At 40.8% G+C, this 18676-nt stretch overlaps 1 protein-coding gene and 1 pseudogene across 2 annotated transcripts in view; both read right to left on the minus strand.

The window, feature by feature from the left end:
- LOC103265165 overlaps positions 1 to 390 on the minus strand; it is a 1419-nt pseudogene extending 1029 nt beyond the window's left edge.
- The window catches only part of NOL8 (nucleolar protein 8), a 34206-nt gene continuing 15761 nt past the window's right edge, over positions 232 to 18676 (minus strand). Inside the window, exons 8-17 of one of the 2 annotated variants that reach the window (XM_021714767.1) lie at positions 17439 to 17552; positions 16770 to 16892; positions 16392 to 16482; positions 11726 to 11864; positions 10571 to 10648; positions 5668 to 5939; positions 2826 to 2952; positions 2181 to 2255; positions 936 to 1014; positions 232 to 444 (exon numbers count right to left, since the gene is read on the minus strand). In XM_021714767.1, coding sequence (XP_021570442.1) covers positions 394 to 444; positions 936 to 1014; positions 2181 to 2255; positions 2826 to 2952; positions 5668 to 5939; positions 10571 to 10648; positions 11726 to 11864; positions 16392 to 16482; positions 16770 to 16892; positions 17439 to 17552 — 1149 coding nt within the window. In that variant the 3' untranslated portion in view covers positions 232 to 393. Of the gene's footprint in view, positions 445 to 935; positions 1019 to 2180; positions 2256 to 2825; positions 2953 to 5667; positions 5940 to 10570; positions 10649 to 11725; positions 11865 to 16391; positions 16483 to 16769; positions 16893 to 17438; positions 17553 to 18676 lie in introns of both variants that reach the window. The other variant, XM_021714771.1, reaches the window with a different exon arrangement.

Below are 18676 nucleotides of genomic sequence, written 5' to 3' on the forward strand. Positions count from 1 at the left end.
GGGCATGGTAGCGCATGCCTGTAATTCCGGTTACTCGGAAGGCTGAGGCGGAAGGATCGCCAGAGCCCAGGAGGTGAGGCTGCGGTGGCCGGAAGCCGCCACTGCACTCCAGTCCGGGCGACCGAGTGAGACTCCAACTCAAAAAAAAAAAAAAAAAGTATTTTGGAGGATTATCTTGTGCTTCATTTTTAAAAAGTTGCAGTTTTTGAACTAATTAGGAAAAAATACTGAGGAGTTACACAGAAAAAGATGGCAACCAGAATGCTATTCCATCAGCCAGATTTTGAATATTCCTTCACTCTGAAATTTCTTGTCAGTCCAAACTATTTTCAAGGTCAATTTCCTTAGGTGAGCCTTGTCCACATTTGGTATCAAAACCAATGCTGACATTTGTTATTTTGGTTTCATTTTCCTTTTTGCATCTTTATGTTTCTTCCGACATTCCTATAATATTATAAAAACAAAAGACATGGTTAACAATAGATGCAAACTGCTTTTAAGGAGTTCGGTAACATAAAATTTAGGTTATTCTAATTGTTGGGGCTGTGGAATCCAATTTTAGAAGTGTTCACTTTAATATGGAATATTCAGACTTTTGGAGTTAAGTGTTTACAATGGAAACTATAATTCAGTCTTTAAAAATCTCATGACTTCCTGTTACTTAAGGATCCTGGCTGGTCTTTGGGACCAGTCACTTAATGGAGCCACTGTGCTGTCTCCTCACCTGTAGAATTCACAGGTGAAATTAAACAACTTCTAAGTTCCCTTCCAGCACTATAATTCTAAGAGCTTAAATCCGGCTCTAGTTGTCACCTTTTCTGTCTAAATTTTCACATCTCACTCCTGTTATTCTTACTAAATCAGGGAACTATTAACACAAAGATAATACCATATCTATTTTAGGAGATAAGCAATATGAAGAAACAATTACTCACCATACGAAGGTTGTTTGTTCTGGTCTCCCAAGAATTCCTGGTAACATCACTTCCCACTCCTCTCCAGAATAAGTTAGAGCTTACTAGGGGAAAAACAAGGAGGAGGAGGCAGGGAAATATTATTAAAATGGGCAATATTATATTGTTGGTATTATCAAGGTTTCCAATTCTAGTAATGACTTTTTTTTTCAATTTCTACTGATTCTCAAAAATAAATACTTTTTTTGGCAAAATGAAATACTGCTAGGATTTTACTGCTTATACATAATTTGCTATTATGTAACTCTGTTTCTGTCTGTGCTAGGCTTTAAGAAACATGGAGTTCACAACAGCTTCAGAGGTTTTTTTTTTTTGAATTGGCATCTTAACTCTGTCACCCAGGCTGGAGTGCAGTGCCATGTTCACAGCCACTGCAGCCTTGACCTGCAGTGCTCAGGTGATCCTTCTGCCTCAGTCTTCCAAGTAGCTGGAACTACAGGTATGTACCATCATACCTGGCTAATTTTTCTTGACTTATTGTAGTGATGAGGTCTTGCCAAGTTGCCGGGGCTGGTCTCTAACCCGTGGGCTCCAGCAACCCTCTCACCTCAGCCTCCCAAAGTGCTGGGATTATAGGCGTGAGCCACTGTGCCCAGTCTTAGCCTCAATTTTAACCTGAAATTTTTTTGAATCAGGGACTCACTCAGTTATCCAGGCTGCAGTGCAGTGGCAGGGTCATGGCTCACTGCAGCCTCAAACTCCTGGGCTCATGCGATTTTCCCACCTTAGCCTTCTGAGCAGCTGAGATTACAGGCATGCGCCACCATGCCCAGCTAATTTTTAAATTTTTTTTTTGAGAGATGAGTTCTCTCTATGTTTCCTAAACTGGTCTTGAACTGCTGAGCTCAAGCAATCTTCTCAACTTGCCTTCTCAAAGTGCTGGGATTATAGGTGTGAGCCACGCGTCTGGTCCACACAGACTTTTATAGTACTAAAAACTTAGGGGTCGTATATGTTTAACATCTAAAGGAGCCCATGAAATAAAACAAGCCCTTGTTGATGATAATGAATGGGCATGCAATGTGGATGGTGGGTAGCTCTCATCCTTGAGAGCTTTAAAAGTTAACATGCATCAATCTGAATGAGGGTTAAGGTTAAACGACATGACATTACAAAGGGTCAGAAATTCTGGATTATTGTATCTCAGTACACAATGTTAAGAGCTGTGTTATCATCTGTTCTACATAATTTGATGAAAAAGTAGACTTACCTTGAAGTCTTTCATCATTCTTGGAGAAAAAGAAAAATCTAGTGGTTTCTTTCTCAGGCAATGATGCTTCTCTGAAAAGAGAGAAGACAAAAGGAGTGGGGGAAAAGAGAAATAGACATATTTTGGTCGGTTTAATTTCAATATTTAAGAAGAAATATTTACACTGAAAATACAAATAAACTCTTCCTTAAATATATCTTCGTGTTTTGTTCATTTTGCCCTGAGTTAAAATGACCCTGCTCGCTCTCCAGCACTCTTCTAGGCGAAGCTTTGATAATGAAGAATTACTGAAGTGCAAACTCCATCTCCCCTGCGCTGGTTGCTGACATTCTCACTCCACCATTGCTACCCCATTTGCCAGTGCTCCCCATGGAGAGGTGACCAGCCAACCGCAGCACACTCTTTCCTGACCAGTGACTTCACCAGCAGGTTCCCTTCCCTTTTTCTGTGCAATCAATCCAACCTTCCACCTGTACTAACCAAATCTCAAGGAAGAAACACACTCCCCCTTAGAAAAAGACAGCAAACTCTATACAAGAGTTGTAAAGAGAGAATTAAGAGCAGTTTAGACACTTCTAAAATGTGTCTAATTCAGATTTTACAAATCAGGAACTATACTTGCAAAGAAATGAATTGCTTACCCAGGATTGGGACTTCCGTGATCTGTTTCTTCAGTACCATCTTCCTCTTCTGAACTGCTGTCTAGGAAACGAGGGTCATCCTGCCAGACAATCTTCCCAGGTTTCTTTGTTTCAACTTTATAGGTTTCTACATCATTATGATGACAAAAGATGAGACTGTAACTGAACAACCAAGTATTTCTAAACACATTCATTTGATTACTTTTACCATGCACACATATGACTGAATTTCCAATATGTTAATTATAACCTTAAAATAGGCAGTATCATCTTTTTAGATTTTTCAGATATTGAGAGAGCTATTACCATAATTTTGGTATTGCTAGAATAATCTGACAAGGATTGTAGCAATATGAAAAGGTATTACGGCTGGGCACAGTGGCCCAGCCTGTAACCCCAGCACTTTGGGAGGCTGAGGCAAGAGGATTGCCTGAGCCCAGGGGTTTGAGACCAGCCTGGGCAACTTGGAGAAACCTAGCCTCTACAATAAATTAAAAAAAAAAACTAGCTGGGAATGGTGGCATGCGTCTCGAGTTCCATTTACTTGGAAAGCTGAAGTGAAAGGATCGCCTAAGCCCAGCAGGTCGAGGCGGGTGGTAGCTAGGGGTATGCCACTGCACTTCAGCCTGGAGGACAAGAGTGAGACTCCAACTCAAAGAAACAACAACAAAACAAAAGGTTTATGCATGAGCAGTATAACAACAACAACAAAAAGAACAGATAAAATAACAATGGCATCTGTGCTAGCATAAGAAAGTCTAAAATATAATATGAAGCAGGGAAACCAGGTTCCCCTCCTGTTTACTTATAAATGAGAAAAGGAATATATATTTACATTTTCAATTCCCAAAACTTGTTGCTAGAACTGCTGAAAAAGCAACTGCTATAAGCACTGGGCAATCACTTCCCAAGTCTCCAAAATTGCCCAGGTACTTAAAAAACATCTTTCAGGTTGTTGGTGTCTTTAGAACTCATCTCAAGGTCAATTTCTCACATTTGAATCTCAAAGATATAAGAATTATAATTAGTATCCACATTGTGCCAATTCTATTCAACAGTTTGCGCAGACAAGAAAATGAAGTAAGCAGAGGACATGATAAATTGTGTCTTCTTTTCTTTTCTCTTTTTTTTGAGTTGGAATCTTAACTCCTTCGCCCAAGCTGGAGTGCAGAGGCACACACGCTCAGGGCCACCTCAGTGTCGACCTGCTGGGCTCTGGAGATCCTTCCGCCTCAGCCTTCCGAATAGCTGGAACTACAGATGTGCCCTACCACATTGGCTATTTTTTATTTTATTGTAGAGACGAGGTCTCGCCAAGTTGCCTGGGCTGGTCTCAAACCCGCGGGCTCAGGCAATCCACTAGCCTCAGCCTCCCAAAGTGCTGGGATTACAGGCTGAGCCACTGAGCCTGGCCTCTGATTTTCAATAATTTTTTATAACGATTAGATTGTTTTACTTCCTTTTAGAGTACCACAGAGCTGGCATTTGATCTTTATCTGCCGAACACATGTATACTATTTTAACTACTGATCTGTAAAGTAGAATCACTGTAGTTAGGGCTGTGTATATTCTTCTGTATAGATATATCCTGCTTTTTATAGTGAACTTCCAGAAAGCCGAATATGTATCTTTTTTTTTTGAGTTGGAGTCTCACTCTGTCGCCCAGACTGGAGTGCAGTGGCTGCTCCTGGCCACCGCAGCCTTGCCTGCTGGGCTCCGGCGCTCCTTCTTCCTCAGCCTTCTGAGTAGCCGGAATTACAGGCATGCGCTACCACATCCGGCTGATTTTTTGATTTATTGTAGAGATGAGGTCTCGCTGCCCAGGCGGGTCTCGAATCCGCGGGCTCAGGCAATCCACTCACCTCAGCCTCCCAAAGGCATGGGATTACAGGCTGAGCCACCGAGCCCGGCTATCTTTTTTTTTTTTTTTTTTGAGTTGGAGTCTCAGTGTCGCCCAGGCTGGAGTGCAGTGGCACACTCCCGGCCACTGCAGCCTTGATCTGCTGGGCTCAGGCAATTCTTCTGCCTCAGCCTTCCAAGTAGCCAGAACTTCAGGCGCATGCCACCAAGCCTGCCTCGGCCTCCCAAAGCGCTGGGATTACAGGCTTAGCCACCGAGCCTGGCCAAGTTTTTTATTTATTGTAGAGATGAGGTCTTGCCAAGTTGCTCAACTGGTCTCAAACCCTCGGGCTCAGGCAATCCTGAGCCTCCACCTCCCAAAATGCTGGGATTATAGTCGTGAGCCCCAGCACCTGGCTACATGTACATCTTGAACACTGAGTGAGGAACAGACTACTAAGGAAGTGCTGTTTTCCACCTGTGGTCCAGGCTGGCCTTCAGAGGTAAACGTCCTGAGAGGAAAAACAACACTGTGGGTCCTGGTGTTCCCACTCTTCTCTAGGTTTTGGCCAATCTCCAAGGATAAACTGAAATAACTGGCAAACAGATGACATGGTATATTTGTAGCTAGCCAAGAAGGTTACCTATTTCTTCTCCTATAACATACAGCAATGCATTTAAGACATGAAGCTATATAAACGTATGATTTACTAGACTTCTTCATGACTTTTTTCAATTAACAGAAGGGATGCTGTACATTAGTCGATGGGTTCCCTTCATAAGGCAGCTAGCTAGAAGTTTGTTCTCTTAAGTGCAACAACAGTTTCTTTCACAGTTTGAGGCACGTCACATTTATGGCCGTGTAACACTGAATCTCAAACTGTTTATCTGGGTACAAGAAGGAATCCCTTACTGTGTTAACATTAAATCTGTTACACATAATACAGACTCAAATCAAGTTCAAACTGCCTAAAGTGAAAAGATAGAGAAAAAAGAAAAATACCTTCCTTGATGTCTTTAGTGTCTGCATCAAAAAAGGAGAACGTGAACCCACTGGGCTGCTCGACCCCACTTGTCAGAGCTGCGGGGTCCTGAATTTCCTCGGGTTTCTTGCTGTCACAGTCCTCATTCCAGGGTTTGTCCTCTTCCTTTTCACTGGTATCTTTTGTAGTTTGGAATATTTCTTTCAAATCTGTAGCAATGTTATAATACGTTTCTTTAGACACCTCAGGTAACTTCTCAGCTTCCTCCCTTTTCTTTTTTCGTTTTGCTTTACTGCAATGACAAATATAGACATGTACATCACAAAGAAAGAAGTTTTGAAATGAGGAAAGGAAAAATCTTGGGTAGCTTTATTTCTAATCTTTTAACCACCAAGAAGACCCACACATAAAACTCCACAAATAAAAACAGAATCTTGACCAATAAGTTCCTTTTATGCAAATCTCAAACAGCTGCAGATCTTAAACATGAATCATATTCTCCTATCTCTTATCCTCTGAACTGCATTTCAGAAATTACACCTAAACTAGTAGCTGTAAGTAAAGCTTATAGCTTAGCCTCAATGGGTCTCAATTTCCTCATCTGCAAAATGAACATGCTAAACCACGTGATTCCTGAGATCATTTTAAGTTCTGAAGTTTTGTGAATTTTACCAAACTGATATAAATGGAATCAATTATAATTCAGTTTTAGAAATGAATCATAAATGTGCAGTTTCTTTTGGGATGAAAAAATTTTTTTTTTTTTTTTTTTGAGTTGGAGTCTCACTTTGTTACCCAGACTAGAGTGCAGTGGCCGCTTCCGGCCACCGCAGCCTCAACCTGCTGGGCTCTGTTGATCCTTCTGCCTCAGCCTTCCATGTAGCTGGAACTACAGGTGTGTACTATCACACCCGGCTAATTTTTTGATTTATTGTAGAGATGAAGTCTCACCAAGTTTCCCAGGTGGGTCTCAAACCTGGGATGAAATTTTGATGTTAGCATAAATCTGGTCTATATTTAGGAATGAATATGTTTTTCTCTTTGATCTTAAAAAGTTACATGTCAGTTTCCAATACTGAGCTTTTAACTAATGATAGATTAAAATCCTTCTTCTTCTATGACCAGGCCAAAGTTAGTAATGTATTACCTAAAATAATACATGATCAGGATATCCTAAGTAACCATCTTAATGGTGGAGACTATTTCAAAGAGAGAAACTTTTAATACTTCATTAAATAAACCAACCTGGCTAGGTTTTAAGACAGATATGTCTCTTATGAAACCAAGCTCCATAAAAAAATGGTAGACAGTTCTAAGCAATTATCACTAAACTACCACATGGTGGCTTTAAAATTTGTTTAAAAACTGTTTGATATATTTTTCTTCTCTTAAGTGAGGGTTAGACTTGTGATCTCTCTTTTTTTTTTCAGTTGGAGTCTCACTCTGTTGCCCAGGCTGGAATGCAGTGGCATGCTCACAGCCACTATAGCCAGCTTATACCTCCTGGGTTCACCTCAGTCTTCCAAGTAGGTGGAACTACAGGCACGTGCCACCACGCCTGACTAATTTTTTGATTTTCTTGTAGAGATGAGGTCAGGCAGGAGCCACCGTGCCCAGACAACTTGTGACCTCTTTTAATGAACATAATAAGGCAGATGTGGTGGTATATGACTTCTAAGACTAAGGTCATAAAAAAGCCAGAAGAGCCTTGAAAAAACTATTAGAAGAAACCACATGGCCTTTGAAGAGGATTCAGGTAAAGTTTTGGAGGAAAGTGAGGTAACTGCTATTAGAAACTGGAGGAAAGAAGATGCTTGTTATGTGGTAGCAGAAAGTTTAGCAACACTGTAGTGTGTATCAATGTGGGAAATAGAAAATATACCTAACTAATTGGTTGATCTAGCTAAGAAAATGTCCAGGAAGTGTTGAATGTAATTTTCTGGTTTCTTCTTAACTGCTTACGGTATGAGAGGAAAGAGTGAAATTAAAGGAATAATACCTTTTTAAAAAAAAAGCCAGGACTTCATTTTGAAGATGCCTAATCTCCAGAAGGCAAATGACATGAAATTTAAGAAACTGCATCTAAGCAAAGATCAAATCATAACACTCTCAGAAAAATATGGTCTAAAGCAGGGGTTGGTAAACTATGGCCCATGGACCAAATCTAGGCACTGCCTATTTATGTTTGAACTGCAAGAAATTTTTTTTAATAGTTTGAAATGATTGGGGGGGGAATGAAACATGATTTCATGACATGCAAAAATCATATGAAATACAAATTTCAGTGTCCATTAATAGTTTTATTGGAATACTTCTTTGCTCTTTTGCTTCCATATTATCTATGGCTGTTTTTCTGCTATAAAGGTAGAGTGGGGTCATCACAACACTGCTGGGCCTGCAAAGTCTAACATATTTATTATCTGGCCCAGCCCAGAAAAAAGATGTATAGACTTTAGTCTAAAAACAGAACAAAATTCCTTATTATGACCCGAGAGAGAGCTACGTCCACTGTTCAAACAAAAGGGCTTCCGGGGAGGCTGAAGGCATTGTCAGTCATGCTTCCCGCAGAGTACCGATGCTCGGGAGAAAGGGCTCAACTCAAAACGGTTTGTGGGACTTCTGTAATGCAGTGGTCTCCCAGAGGATTTTCAGGAGACCCACAAAGATGCTAAAAGAATTATATTCACAGAAATACTACTATATTAGATGGACAGTATAGAAACAATCTAAAATGAACAGGTTTTTGGACTTCCAAATTGCCAAAAGCAATAAGCAGGCTGAGAAAATGTGTGCTACCATTCATGAAAAAAGGAGGGTGATCGAGAAAGAAGTCAACAGCGAGAAATAAAAACGAAATTCTAAGCCTCCCAAACCCCCCAACGAACCAAAGGGAGCCCCTCTTGGTTAAAGGGGCCCTCCAGAAACCATGAAAGCTGAGTTCCTGGCCATGATCTCCTTCCCCACTCTCCCTCCCCAATTGCCAGGAGGGTTTTTTCCCTAAGGACTAACCCATAATCAGTCCTTTCAAAAGACTCCACACTTACTAGGTGTAGAACAAAGGCAAGAGGAGATTAATAAGTACTTTCACCCCTCTCCCAGAGACGTGTCTGCCTAATTGTTCTCATCCTGTATTACTGTTTCTTCAAAGGTTCACCTTATCTTATGTAAAATGTAGATTATTGGGCACTAATGAAAGTCATACAAGAACGTAAACCACTGGCCTTACCACCTACCTTCTACTTTTCTTCCACGCCTTTTCCCTTTAAGGAACTGTATATATACTAAACCTTCTGAAAACCATACTAAACCTTCTGAAAACCTCTTCAGATAAAGCAGCCACAGATGTGTCTATGACTTGGATTTTTCCATGACTCGCATTCTTCCCTGGGCATACCTTCAAGCTCTGGTTTACTAAACCTCAACTGACTGAGATTCTTGCCTCAGTCACTCATTTCAGTTACAAAAAATAAATAAATAAAAACAATAACTAATATATTTCACAAAATACCCCTGACTTATTGTGTTCGACATGGATGATCTGAAATAATGTACAACAATTCTATACTTGAGGCAATATTAATACTACTTCTACTTTGGTCTAAAATATGATTCTTTTTAAAATAAACCTTTCATTTTAGAACAATTTTATGTTTATAGAAAGTTGCAAAAATAGTAGTGTTCCAAAATAACCTTCACCTAGGTCCCTTAATGTAAGCATCTTAATGTTACTATGATACAATTGTGAAAACTAAAAGATTAACATTGGCACATTACCATTAACTAACACAAATGTTTCAGGATCCAATTCAGGATACCATATTGCCTTTAGTGATTTTAGTTGCTATTAGCAGTAGGAAAATGAAGAATTTAAATCAGGCAGTTACTGGTTGCTCCATAAATTTGCCATATTTATCAAACTGATTTAATACTAGAGCAGGATAGTGGGCTGAATGGTTGCCTCCAAAAAGCTATGTCCATGTTCTAATTCCTAAAACCTGTGCATATCATCTTATTTGGGTAGTCTTGCAGTATATAATTAAGTTGAGGGCCTTGAGATGAAGAGATAATCCAGGTTTATTCAAGTGGATCTTAAATGCTATCACAAGTATCCTACACAAAATGGAGAGACATCCAGATAGGTGGAGGAGGCTATGTGAAGACAGAGGCAGACACAGAGTGAAGTAGCCTCAAGGAACAGGAAAGATTGGTGGTACTCACTAGAGGCTATGAGAGGCATAAACTGGATTTGTTTCCCTGAGCCTCTAGAGGGAACACAGCCCTTCCACTACCTTCATTTTGGACTCCAGAACTGCAAAGAAATAAATTTTTTAGTTTTAAGTCACCAAGTTTGTGGTAATTTGTTTTGGTAGTCACAAGAAACTAATACAAAGAGAAAACATCAGCCGGGGGCAGTGGCTCACGCCTGTAATCCCAGCACTTTGGTAGGCTGAGGTGAAAGGACTGCCTGAGTTAAGGGGTTCAAGATCAGCCTGAGCAACATGACGAGATCTCGTCTCTACAATAAATAAAAAAATCAGCCAGGCATGGTGGTGCATGCCTGTGGTTCCAGCTACTTAGAAGGCTGAGGCGGAAGGAACACCTGAGTACAGTAGGTAGAGGTTACAGTGGCCGTGAGTGTGCCACTGCATTCCAGTCTGGACAATGGAGTGAGACTCCTACTCAAAAAAAAAAAAAATCATACTAGAGTAGAAGCACATATCATTTATGCACATGATTCTCCTGTGTCAAAAGTTTAGACTTTCTCCACCATGTCAATAATTCCTCTCTAACTCCATCCTTCTACCAATCTTAAACTAAATACAGTGGGACCAATGCGTAAGATATTGTTACTACCTACTTTTTCTTTGTCTAAAATAAGATTAATTAATATGATCCTATTTCTAAAAGAAGTAGCTCAATTACCTTTCTTTTGGTTTATCTTCTCTTTTTCTTTCATAAGTGGCATGGTCATGCCTTGTTGGATCATAACGTACGATGTCTCTGTTAAAAAAAAGGAGGGGAGGTTGGGAGAGATCAATCAGAAAACTAATGTAAAAAATAAATAGCAAATTATATTGTAGCCTTAGAAAGATTCTACTTATTGGGCAAGATGAAGTTAAATGATTTCAAGGAAGATAAAATAATCTTTTTTTTTTTTTTTTTTTTTTACAGGGGCTCACACCTGTAATCCCAGCACTTTGGGAGGCAAAGAAATAATATCTTAATTACCTACTTTTGAGATTCCCTGGATAGTTTTGAACCTTGAAAATTATTTTATTATTTTTTTTGAGTTGGAGTCTCACTCTGTTGCCAAGGTTGGAGAGCAGTGGCACGCTCCTGGCCACTGCAGCCTCAACCTGCTGGGCTCAGGCAATCCTTATGCCTCAGCCTTCCAAGTAGCTGGAACTACAGGCACGAGTCACCACGCCTGGCTAATTTTTTGATTGACTGTAGAGATGAGGTCTTGCCAAGTTGCAGGCTGGTCTCGAACTTGTGGCCTCAGGCAATCCTCTCACCTGGGCCTCCCAGAGTGCTGGAATTATAGGTGTGAGCCACTGCGCCTGACCTGAAAATTATTTTAAATGTACTAAAATATATGCTGATAAAATGATACACTATCTGGTATTTGCATAAACTATTTTATTGGGTAAAACAGAGACTGGATAAGGGTAAAGATGAGACAACTGGTCACCCGCTGGTGAGTAAAGAAGCTGGGTGATCAGCTTTATCAGGGGTTTCATTCCTCTGGTCTCTCTAAATTGCATATGTTTGAAATTTTCCATAAGTTACATTTATATAGTTTAATAATTTTACAGTTAATACTAAACTACTTTCCAATTGTTTCACTAATGGGAGCAATGGGGCTAGGATATTTAAGTATATAAATACTGAAATAGTTTGAGATTAGTTTCTTGAAGTGAATCCCTGGGTCAAAGGTAAGTATATTTTGAAGGGTCTGATACATATTACCAACTGCCCTCCCGAAGAAGTTAAAAGTAGCCTGGTTTTAAAAATGAGTTCAAGAAGACATTTACAGCAAAGAAAAATATGGTAGAATGGGATGAAACATAACCATACTTAAATTTCTTAGAAGCTACTGATCCTTTGCTTGTAGAATTGCTCAAGTTGATGTGCAAAACACTTTGCATAACATTCAGGGCTTTCTCTTTTTCTGCAGCAAGCTCTTCTTCCTCCGCAGTTTTATTTTCATTTACTTCTTTGAGAGAAAAGAGTAAATAATAGTCTCTTGAAAAACACAGCTTGAGTAATGTCAATCATCCTATACTTACTAAGCACCTAAACATGTGCAAAGTCCATTAAGATAGAAAGAAAAGTTTAATCTCATTTCGCTAGCCTCTCTATCCTAAGACCCTCACACCACAGCCAACCCAGAAAGTTTGCAATACCAGCAAACAAAAAGTTTCATTTCTATTCTTTTTTTTTTGAGTAGGAGTCTTAGTCTGTTGCCCAGGATGGAATGCAGTGGCACACTCAGGGCCACCACAGCCTCAGTCCGCTGGGCTCAGGTGATCCTTCCACCTCAATCTTCCAAGTAGTTGGAACTACAGGTTAGTGCCACCACACCCTGCTAGTTTGTTGATTTATTGTAGAGATAAAGTTTCACCAGGTTGCCCAGGCTGTTCGCGAACCCCTGAACTCAGGCAATCCTCTTACTTCCACTTCCAAAACTGCTGGGATTATAGGCATGAGCCACTGCATCTGGTTTCTATTGCTAATTATGAAAATAAATCTGCATTTAATGACTTTTTTTGTGAGTCAGGGTCTCACTCTGTCACAGAGGCTGGAGTGCAGTGGCATGCTCATGGTCATTGCAGCTTTGACCTGCTGGGCTCACCACCTCAGTCTTCCAAGTAGCTAACTACAGGGATGCGCCACCACACTCGGTTAATTTTTTTTTTTAATTATTTATTGTAGAGACGAGGTCTCACCAAATTTTCTAGGTTAGTCTTGAACCCCTGGACTCAGGCAATCCTCTTGCCTTGGCCTCCCAAACTGCTGGGATTATAAGCTTGAGCCATTGAACCTAGCCCAGATTTAATGACTTTTTTTTTTTTTTTTAATTTTAAAGATGTAGAGAACAATTCAGGATGAGGTATACAAATGTTTATTATGCAGGTACCCGGGTTTAATGACTTTTAATGGCAAGTCTAAAGTTGTTTTTTTTTGAGTTGGAGTTTCACTCCATCGCCCAGGCTGGAGTGCAGTGGCATGCTCACAGTCACCCCAGCGTCCACCTGCTGGGTTTAGGCGATCCTTCTGCCTCAGCCTTCCAAGTAACCGGAACTACAAGTATGCACTACCATGCCTGGCTAACTTTTTTTTTTTTAATTTATTGTAGAGATGAGGTCTCGCCAAGTTGCCCAGGCTGTTCTTGCTGGGATTACAGGCGTGAGTCACCACACCCAGCATCTTTTTTATTTCTGTAATTCAAACTAGCTATTTAACTTTGTTCTCTGATTTTTTTTTCTAGTAGTGAGGAAAGCAGCTTATAGAGTTCCATGATATATTTATGTGTGTCAGGCAAATGACTTTTTTCCTGAATACATGTTACTGAATCTAAGACTGAAGTAACTATCTACTCATGTTCTATTAAGTCAGTAAATTACCATCTTTTGGTATCATTATTGTTTTTAGATTTGCATGTAGTTTAGAATTATGAAATGTAGTCTATAATCACTATAGTTTTAAAGTTAGTATCTTGCTGTATTACATTTGTCAGTCTTTTTTTTTTTTTTTTTGAGTTGGAGTCTCACTCGGTCGCCCAGACTGGAGTGCAGTGGCTGCTCCCGGCCACTGCAGTCTCGACTTGCTGGGCTCCGGTGATCCTTCTGCCTCAGCCTTTTGAGTAGCCGGAATTACAGGCATGCGCTACCACGCCCGACTGATTTTTTGATTTATTGTAGAGATGAGGTCTCGCCAAGTTGCCCAGGTGGGTCTCGAACCCGCGGGCTCAGGCAATCCACTCACCTCAGCCTCCCAAAGGTGCGGGATTACAGGCTGAGCTGCCGAGCCCGGCTTTGTCAGTCTTTACATTAAAAAGTTTAGACTACTAAAGTGAGGGGATTGCCTGAGCCCAGCAAGTGGAGGCTGCGGTGGCCATAAGTGCACCACTGCACTCCAGCCTAGGTGACAGAGTAAGACTCTAATTTAGAAAAAGAAAAGAGACAAGTTTAAACCTTCATAGCTCTTTCAACTTACTGCAGGGTATAAATAACCAACTAACAGAACATGGAATAAAATGTTAAGCTAAGTTCTCTACAGAGATGCCTAAAAAATTTCTAAGTGTTCAAATGAGGCCATTTAACTGGATCAAAAAATGCCTTATAAACCAGGTGGAGTATGACGTAGGAAAGACAAAGTTGGATTCCCAGAAGCAGGAAGAAAACATGTCACGTACTGGAAACAAAACGAACACATATGTTAATGTAAGAAAGTGCAAAAAGTTTACATTGCATTAGGTTGAAATATATGAAACTTCCAATAGTCAACACTTTTTGGCTTCCAAAAACAGTAATTTCAATTTTAAACTAATAACCATCAGGGAAGCAGACTGCAATGCCAGAAAGGGCTCAAGGTAGGGTGACTGTACTGTTTACTTGCAGGGTAGACAAAAAACTGCCTCAAAAAGTGGGAAGGAAAGAATAAAAAGACAGGTTTATATCTGATTGCCTAAGAATGGAATGGAAATACCATCAGCACAGAGAGCAAGGTCTGGAAGAGCTTGGTTTAGACTTTGCTGAGTTTTTTTTTTTTTTTTTTTGAGTCAGAGTCTTGCTGTCCCCAGACTGGAGTACAGTGGCATGCTCATGGCCACCGCAGTCTCAACCTGCTTGGGCTCAGGCTAGCCTTCTGCCTCAGCCTTCCAAGTAGATGGAATGACAATTGGCTAATTTTTCTGATTTACTGTAGAGACAAGGTCTCTCCAAGTTGCCCAGGCTGGTCTCGAACCCTGGGCTCAGGCAATCTTCTCACCTCAGCTTCCCAAAGTGCTGGGATTACAGATGTGAGCCACTGTGCCTGGCTAGACTTGTTGAGTTGTAACACAACTCAGGAAAGCCTGTGGAAACATCCGCAGGCATTGACAAAAGACCAGTTGAGAGCCTATCAGAATAGTCAGGAGCAATAAAGACCCAAACCTGGGAAATAATCATGTTCAAGTAAAGGCTAAAGTCACTAGGGCTTAAAGAACCTTGGGGAAAACTTACGTTTAGAAGCAAAAGGAAAATTAGGAAACAAGAGTTAAGAAGAAAACCAGAAAGTTATGAAGCAACGAAAACAAAATGAAGAGAACATTTCAAGAAGGAATGATCAACAGTGACAAATGCTCCAGGTCACCTGAAGATGGTGTCACTGGAGACAATGCTACTGTACTTGAAGAACAAGCTGTTCATAACTTTGAAGGAACACATACCCCAAGAGTTGCAAGAAAACAGTCAGAAGAGGCAGAAGTTAAGAAAATAACCTCTATCTGTAGCTTCTAACTATTCCCAAGGTTCTGTTCAGCTCTGTGGTTTCAACATGGAATTTTGAGTGAGAAAGCCAAGTGTCAGTTCTGAAATATATTGGTGTGAACCCTGGAGAATTTCATATAAGCCTCTCTGATCCGTGGTTTCCCGAAATATACAATACTGATAACAATCACCTCAAAGAATTGAGAGGATCAAATTAGAGACTATATTCAATAAAAAACCAACTGCTGCTGAATTAGATGCAGTTTACCTTTTCATTTCAAATTCAGAACTGAGATGAAATGTAAACTTAAAAAATGGCATAGTTAGAGGATTGGTTTTGGGGTTCCATGAGACCTAACTTTGTGTACAGAAATAGAAAGAACTAAAAGAAAGGGAAAGGATGAAAATGCAAGTGACAAACGGGTAACAGGAAGTATGAATAGTGAGGATTAAAATGCAGATTAGATTAACCAGGAAGGAGAAAAATAAAAAGTAAGACAGAGAAGTTATAAGACTGGGAGAATCAGAGAGTTCATTCAAGGCAGAAAAGGATATGAATAGAAGGTCTAGACCACACATGGTGGCTTAGCCTGTAACCCCAGCACTTTGTGAGGCTGAGGCAAGTGGATTGCCTGAGCCTGTGGGTTCAAGACCAGCCCGGGCAACTTTGGTGAGACCTCATCTTTACCATAAATCAAAAATTAACCAGGTGTGGTTGGTAGCACGTGCCTGTAGTTTTGGCTACTTGGAAGGCTGAGGCGGAAGGATTGCCAGAGCCCAGCAAGTCAACGCTGGGGTGGCTGTGAGCATGCCACTGCACTCCAGCTTGGGTGATGGGTGATGGAGTAAGACTCCAACTCAAAACAAAAAAAAAGAAAGCCAGGAGTGACTTAACCATTTTTCATGGCTTCAACCAGAACCTCTCCTTCTTATCAAGCCAGGGTCTGGAAGAAGGAAAATGGTACCATTGGTGGCTACTATCTATTTTTGTCATTACTGACAACTTCAGATAATTAACTTTTTCTAAATACATTAATAAATTTATTATAAAATATTACCTATATTATAGAATCAATATAGATTATATAATACATCACATATATAATAAAATAAGAAATATCAATGAACCAAACATTTGATAATAAACTCGCTGAATTCACTGTCTTGAGGAACAGAGCTTCTTCATGTGTTAAACAAAGGAGATACACTAGAGGATTCATCAGAGTCCCCCAGCTCTGACATCAGAACTGTTTGGACAATGATGCACTTACCGTCCTGTTCTTCTTCACTGTCACTTTCTAGAAATCGAGAATCCATGCGGAATCTGTCATCAGTGCCGAAGTGTGACTGTAAATTCATGAGCTACACAAAAACCAGACACAATTGATTGCCAACATTTCCAAGAAAATTGCTTCTAAAGAAGACTCTCCAAGTACATCTTCCCAGGCCCTGAGATTCACTACATTAATATGCGTGCATAACTTTACCTGCCTATGAACCAATCAGAGAGGATCACAGAGTGCTTGCTCCTAAAATAAACACCAATACTGTAATGTGGGTCACGGTCTGCCTGAATTTACCCAGATTTAAGGACTATCTCAAAAAACAAGGACATATTGCAAGTTTTATTATGTTCAATCTTTACTAACCTTCTGTCCAGCTCGGCCCTCAAAGTGAGGTTTAATTTTGAACCTGTTGCTGTCATCTTCGGAATCAGATTCCTCTTCATCACTGCTGTCAAACAGCTTCCCAGATGTTTTACCCACAGACTGCTGTAAGAAAACAGAAACATTTATTAATAACTGAGGTACCAGATACATGTTGTATGGGAATTAAAAAAAAAAAGGAAACTGAGGCAATCAGAATTTCCTTCACAATGTAATCTCCCCTCCCTCACATTTAAAAACCAGCAACCCACATGCATCTACCAGGAACAAGTGGTTGGAAGAGCAGATGGAAACTCCTGACTCTGTGATGGTTAACTGGCCCCTGAGATAATTAGTCCAGAGGCTCCCCAGTGCAGCCTGTATTTGGGAGGGGCAGTTATTACACGTAAGAACAGCTTCTGTAGTGTTTCACTAATACTGATGTCACTTCAGAGCTGATGTGGAGAATATAGGTTCACGTGATAGAAAATCTCCAAGGCTCCTTGAATGTCACCGTGTGGTGGCCTGGGGAGCCCTGGGTTTCATTGCAGCCCTCAGGGGGATTTTATGTTGAGTCTGATGGTTGGTCATAAGGAGGTCTTGGTATACGACAGACAAAAATGGATCTGCAAAAGTAGACAAATGCCCACAGGGACATCCTGAACTCCTTACTTTCACCAGTTCCTCTCCTAGATGGCTATGTTCCTGAGCAGATGTCTCCTCCGTTTCACTTTCACTGTCAGAACTGAAGATGATGTGCATTGGCTTGTCCTCTGGGTGACCATCCTGTGGAGGCCATGAGAAGTATTACACCATAAGACAACCTAATCTCAAACTGAATGTGTCCGAAGCTATCACTCTTTCCCCATCAAGTATACTTCCTAACCCTTTCCCTTATCTGGTGAATGCCTTCTTTGTCTGATTATTTGACCAAGACAGAAACGTACAACTCTTCTTTCTTCCTATCTATTCAACCTTCTTGGTATCTCTTAAATCTATTCCCATCAAGTTGCCTTGGTTCTGGCTCTTGAGCTCCCAACGGCTCTCCCTAGTTCCAGATTTGACCCATTTGATTTGTTTTTGCCCTGGCTTGAAGGATCTCTCCCAAACAGAGGTCTGCCAACTTTTTTTGTAAAGGGCCAGAGAGTAAATATTTTAGGCTTTGTAGGTCACATATCTCTGTCCTGTATTTAAAAACCATTTTTAGTCTGAAGGCTATACATAAATAGGTCATGGGCTAGACTACTTGTGAGCTATAGTTTGCCAGTTCCAATTCCAAAATTGATCCAACTAATCTTCATTCCTGTGCTTAAAATTCTTGACTGGGCACAGTGGCTCAGTCTGTAATCCCAGCACTTTGGGTGGCCGAGGCAAGAGGACTGCCTAAGCCCAGGAGTTTGAGACCAGCCTCGGCAACTTGGTGAGATCTTGTCTCTATAATAAATCATAAAAATTAGCCGGGCATGGAGGTGTGTGTCTATAGTTCCAGTTACTTGGAAGGCTGAGGCGGAAAGATTGCTTAAGACCAGCAGGTCAGCCGGGCTCAGTGGCTCAGTCTGTAATCCCGTGCTTTGGGAGGCTGAGGTGAGTGGATTGCCTGAGCCCGTGGGTTCGAGATCCGCCTGGGCAATTTGGCGAGACTTCATCTTTATAATAAATCAAAAATCAGCCGGGCGTGGTAGCGTGCCCCTGTAGTTCTAGCTGCTTGGAAGGCTGAGGCGGAAGAATCGCCGGAGCCCAGCAGGTCGAGGCTGTGGTGGTCGGGAGCGGTCACTGCACTCCAGTCTGGGTGACAGAGTGAGATTCCAACTCAAAAAAAAAAAAAAAAAAGACCAGTAGGTCGAGGCTACGGTAGCCATGAGCGAGCCACTGCACTCCAGCCTGGGCAACAGAGTGAGACTCCAGCTAAA

Source organism: Carlito syrichta, unplaced genomic scaffold, assembly GCF_000164805.1.
Source record: "Carlito syrichta isolate Samal-C Ts95f unplaced genomic scaffold, Tarsius_syrichta-2.0.1 Scaffold97032, whole genome shotgun sequence".
Lineage (NCBI taxonomy): Eukaryota > Metazoa > Chordata > Mammalia > Primates > Tarsiidae > Carlito > Carlito syrichta.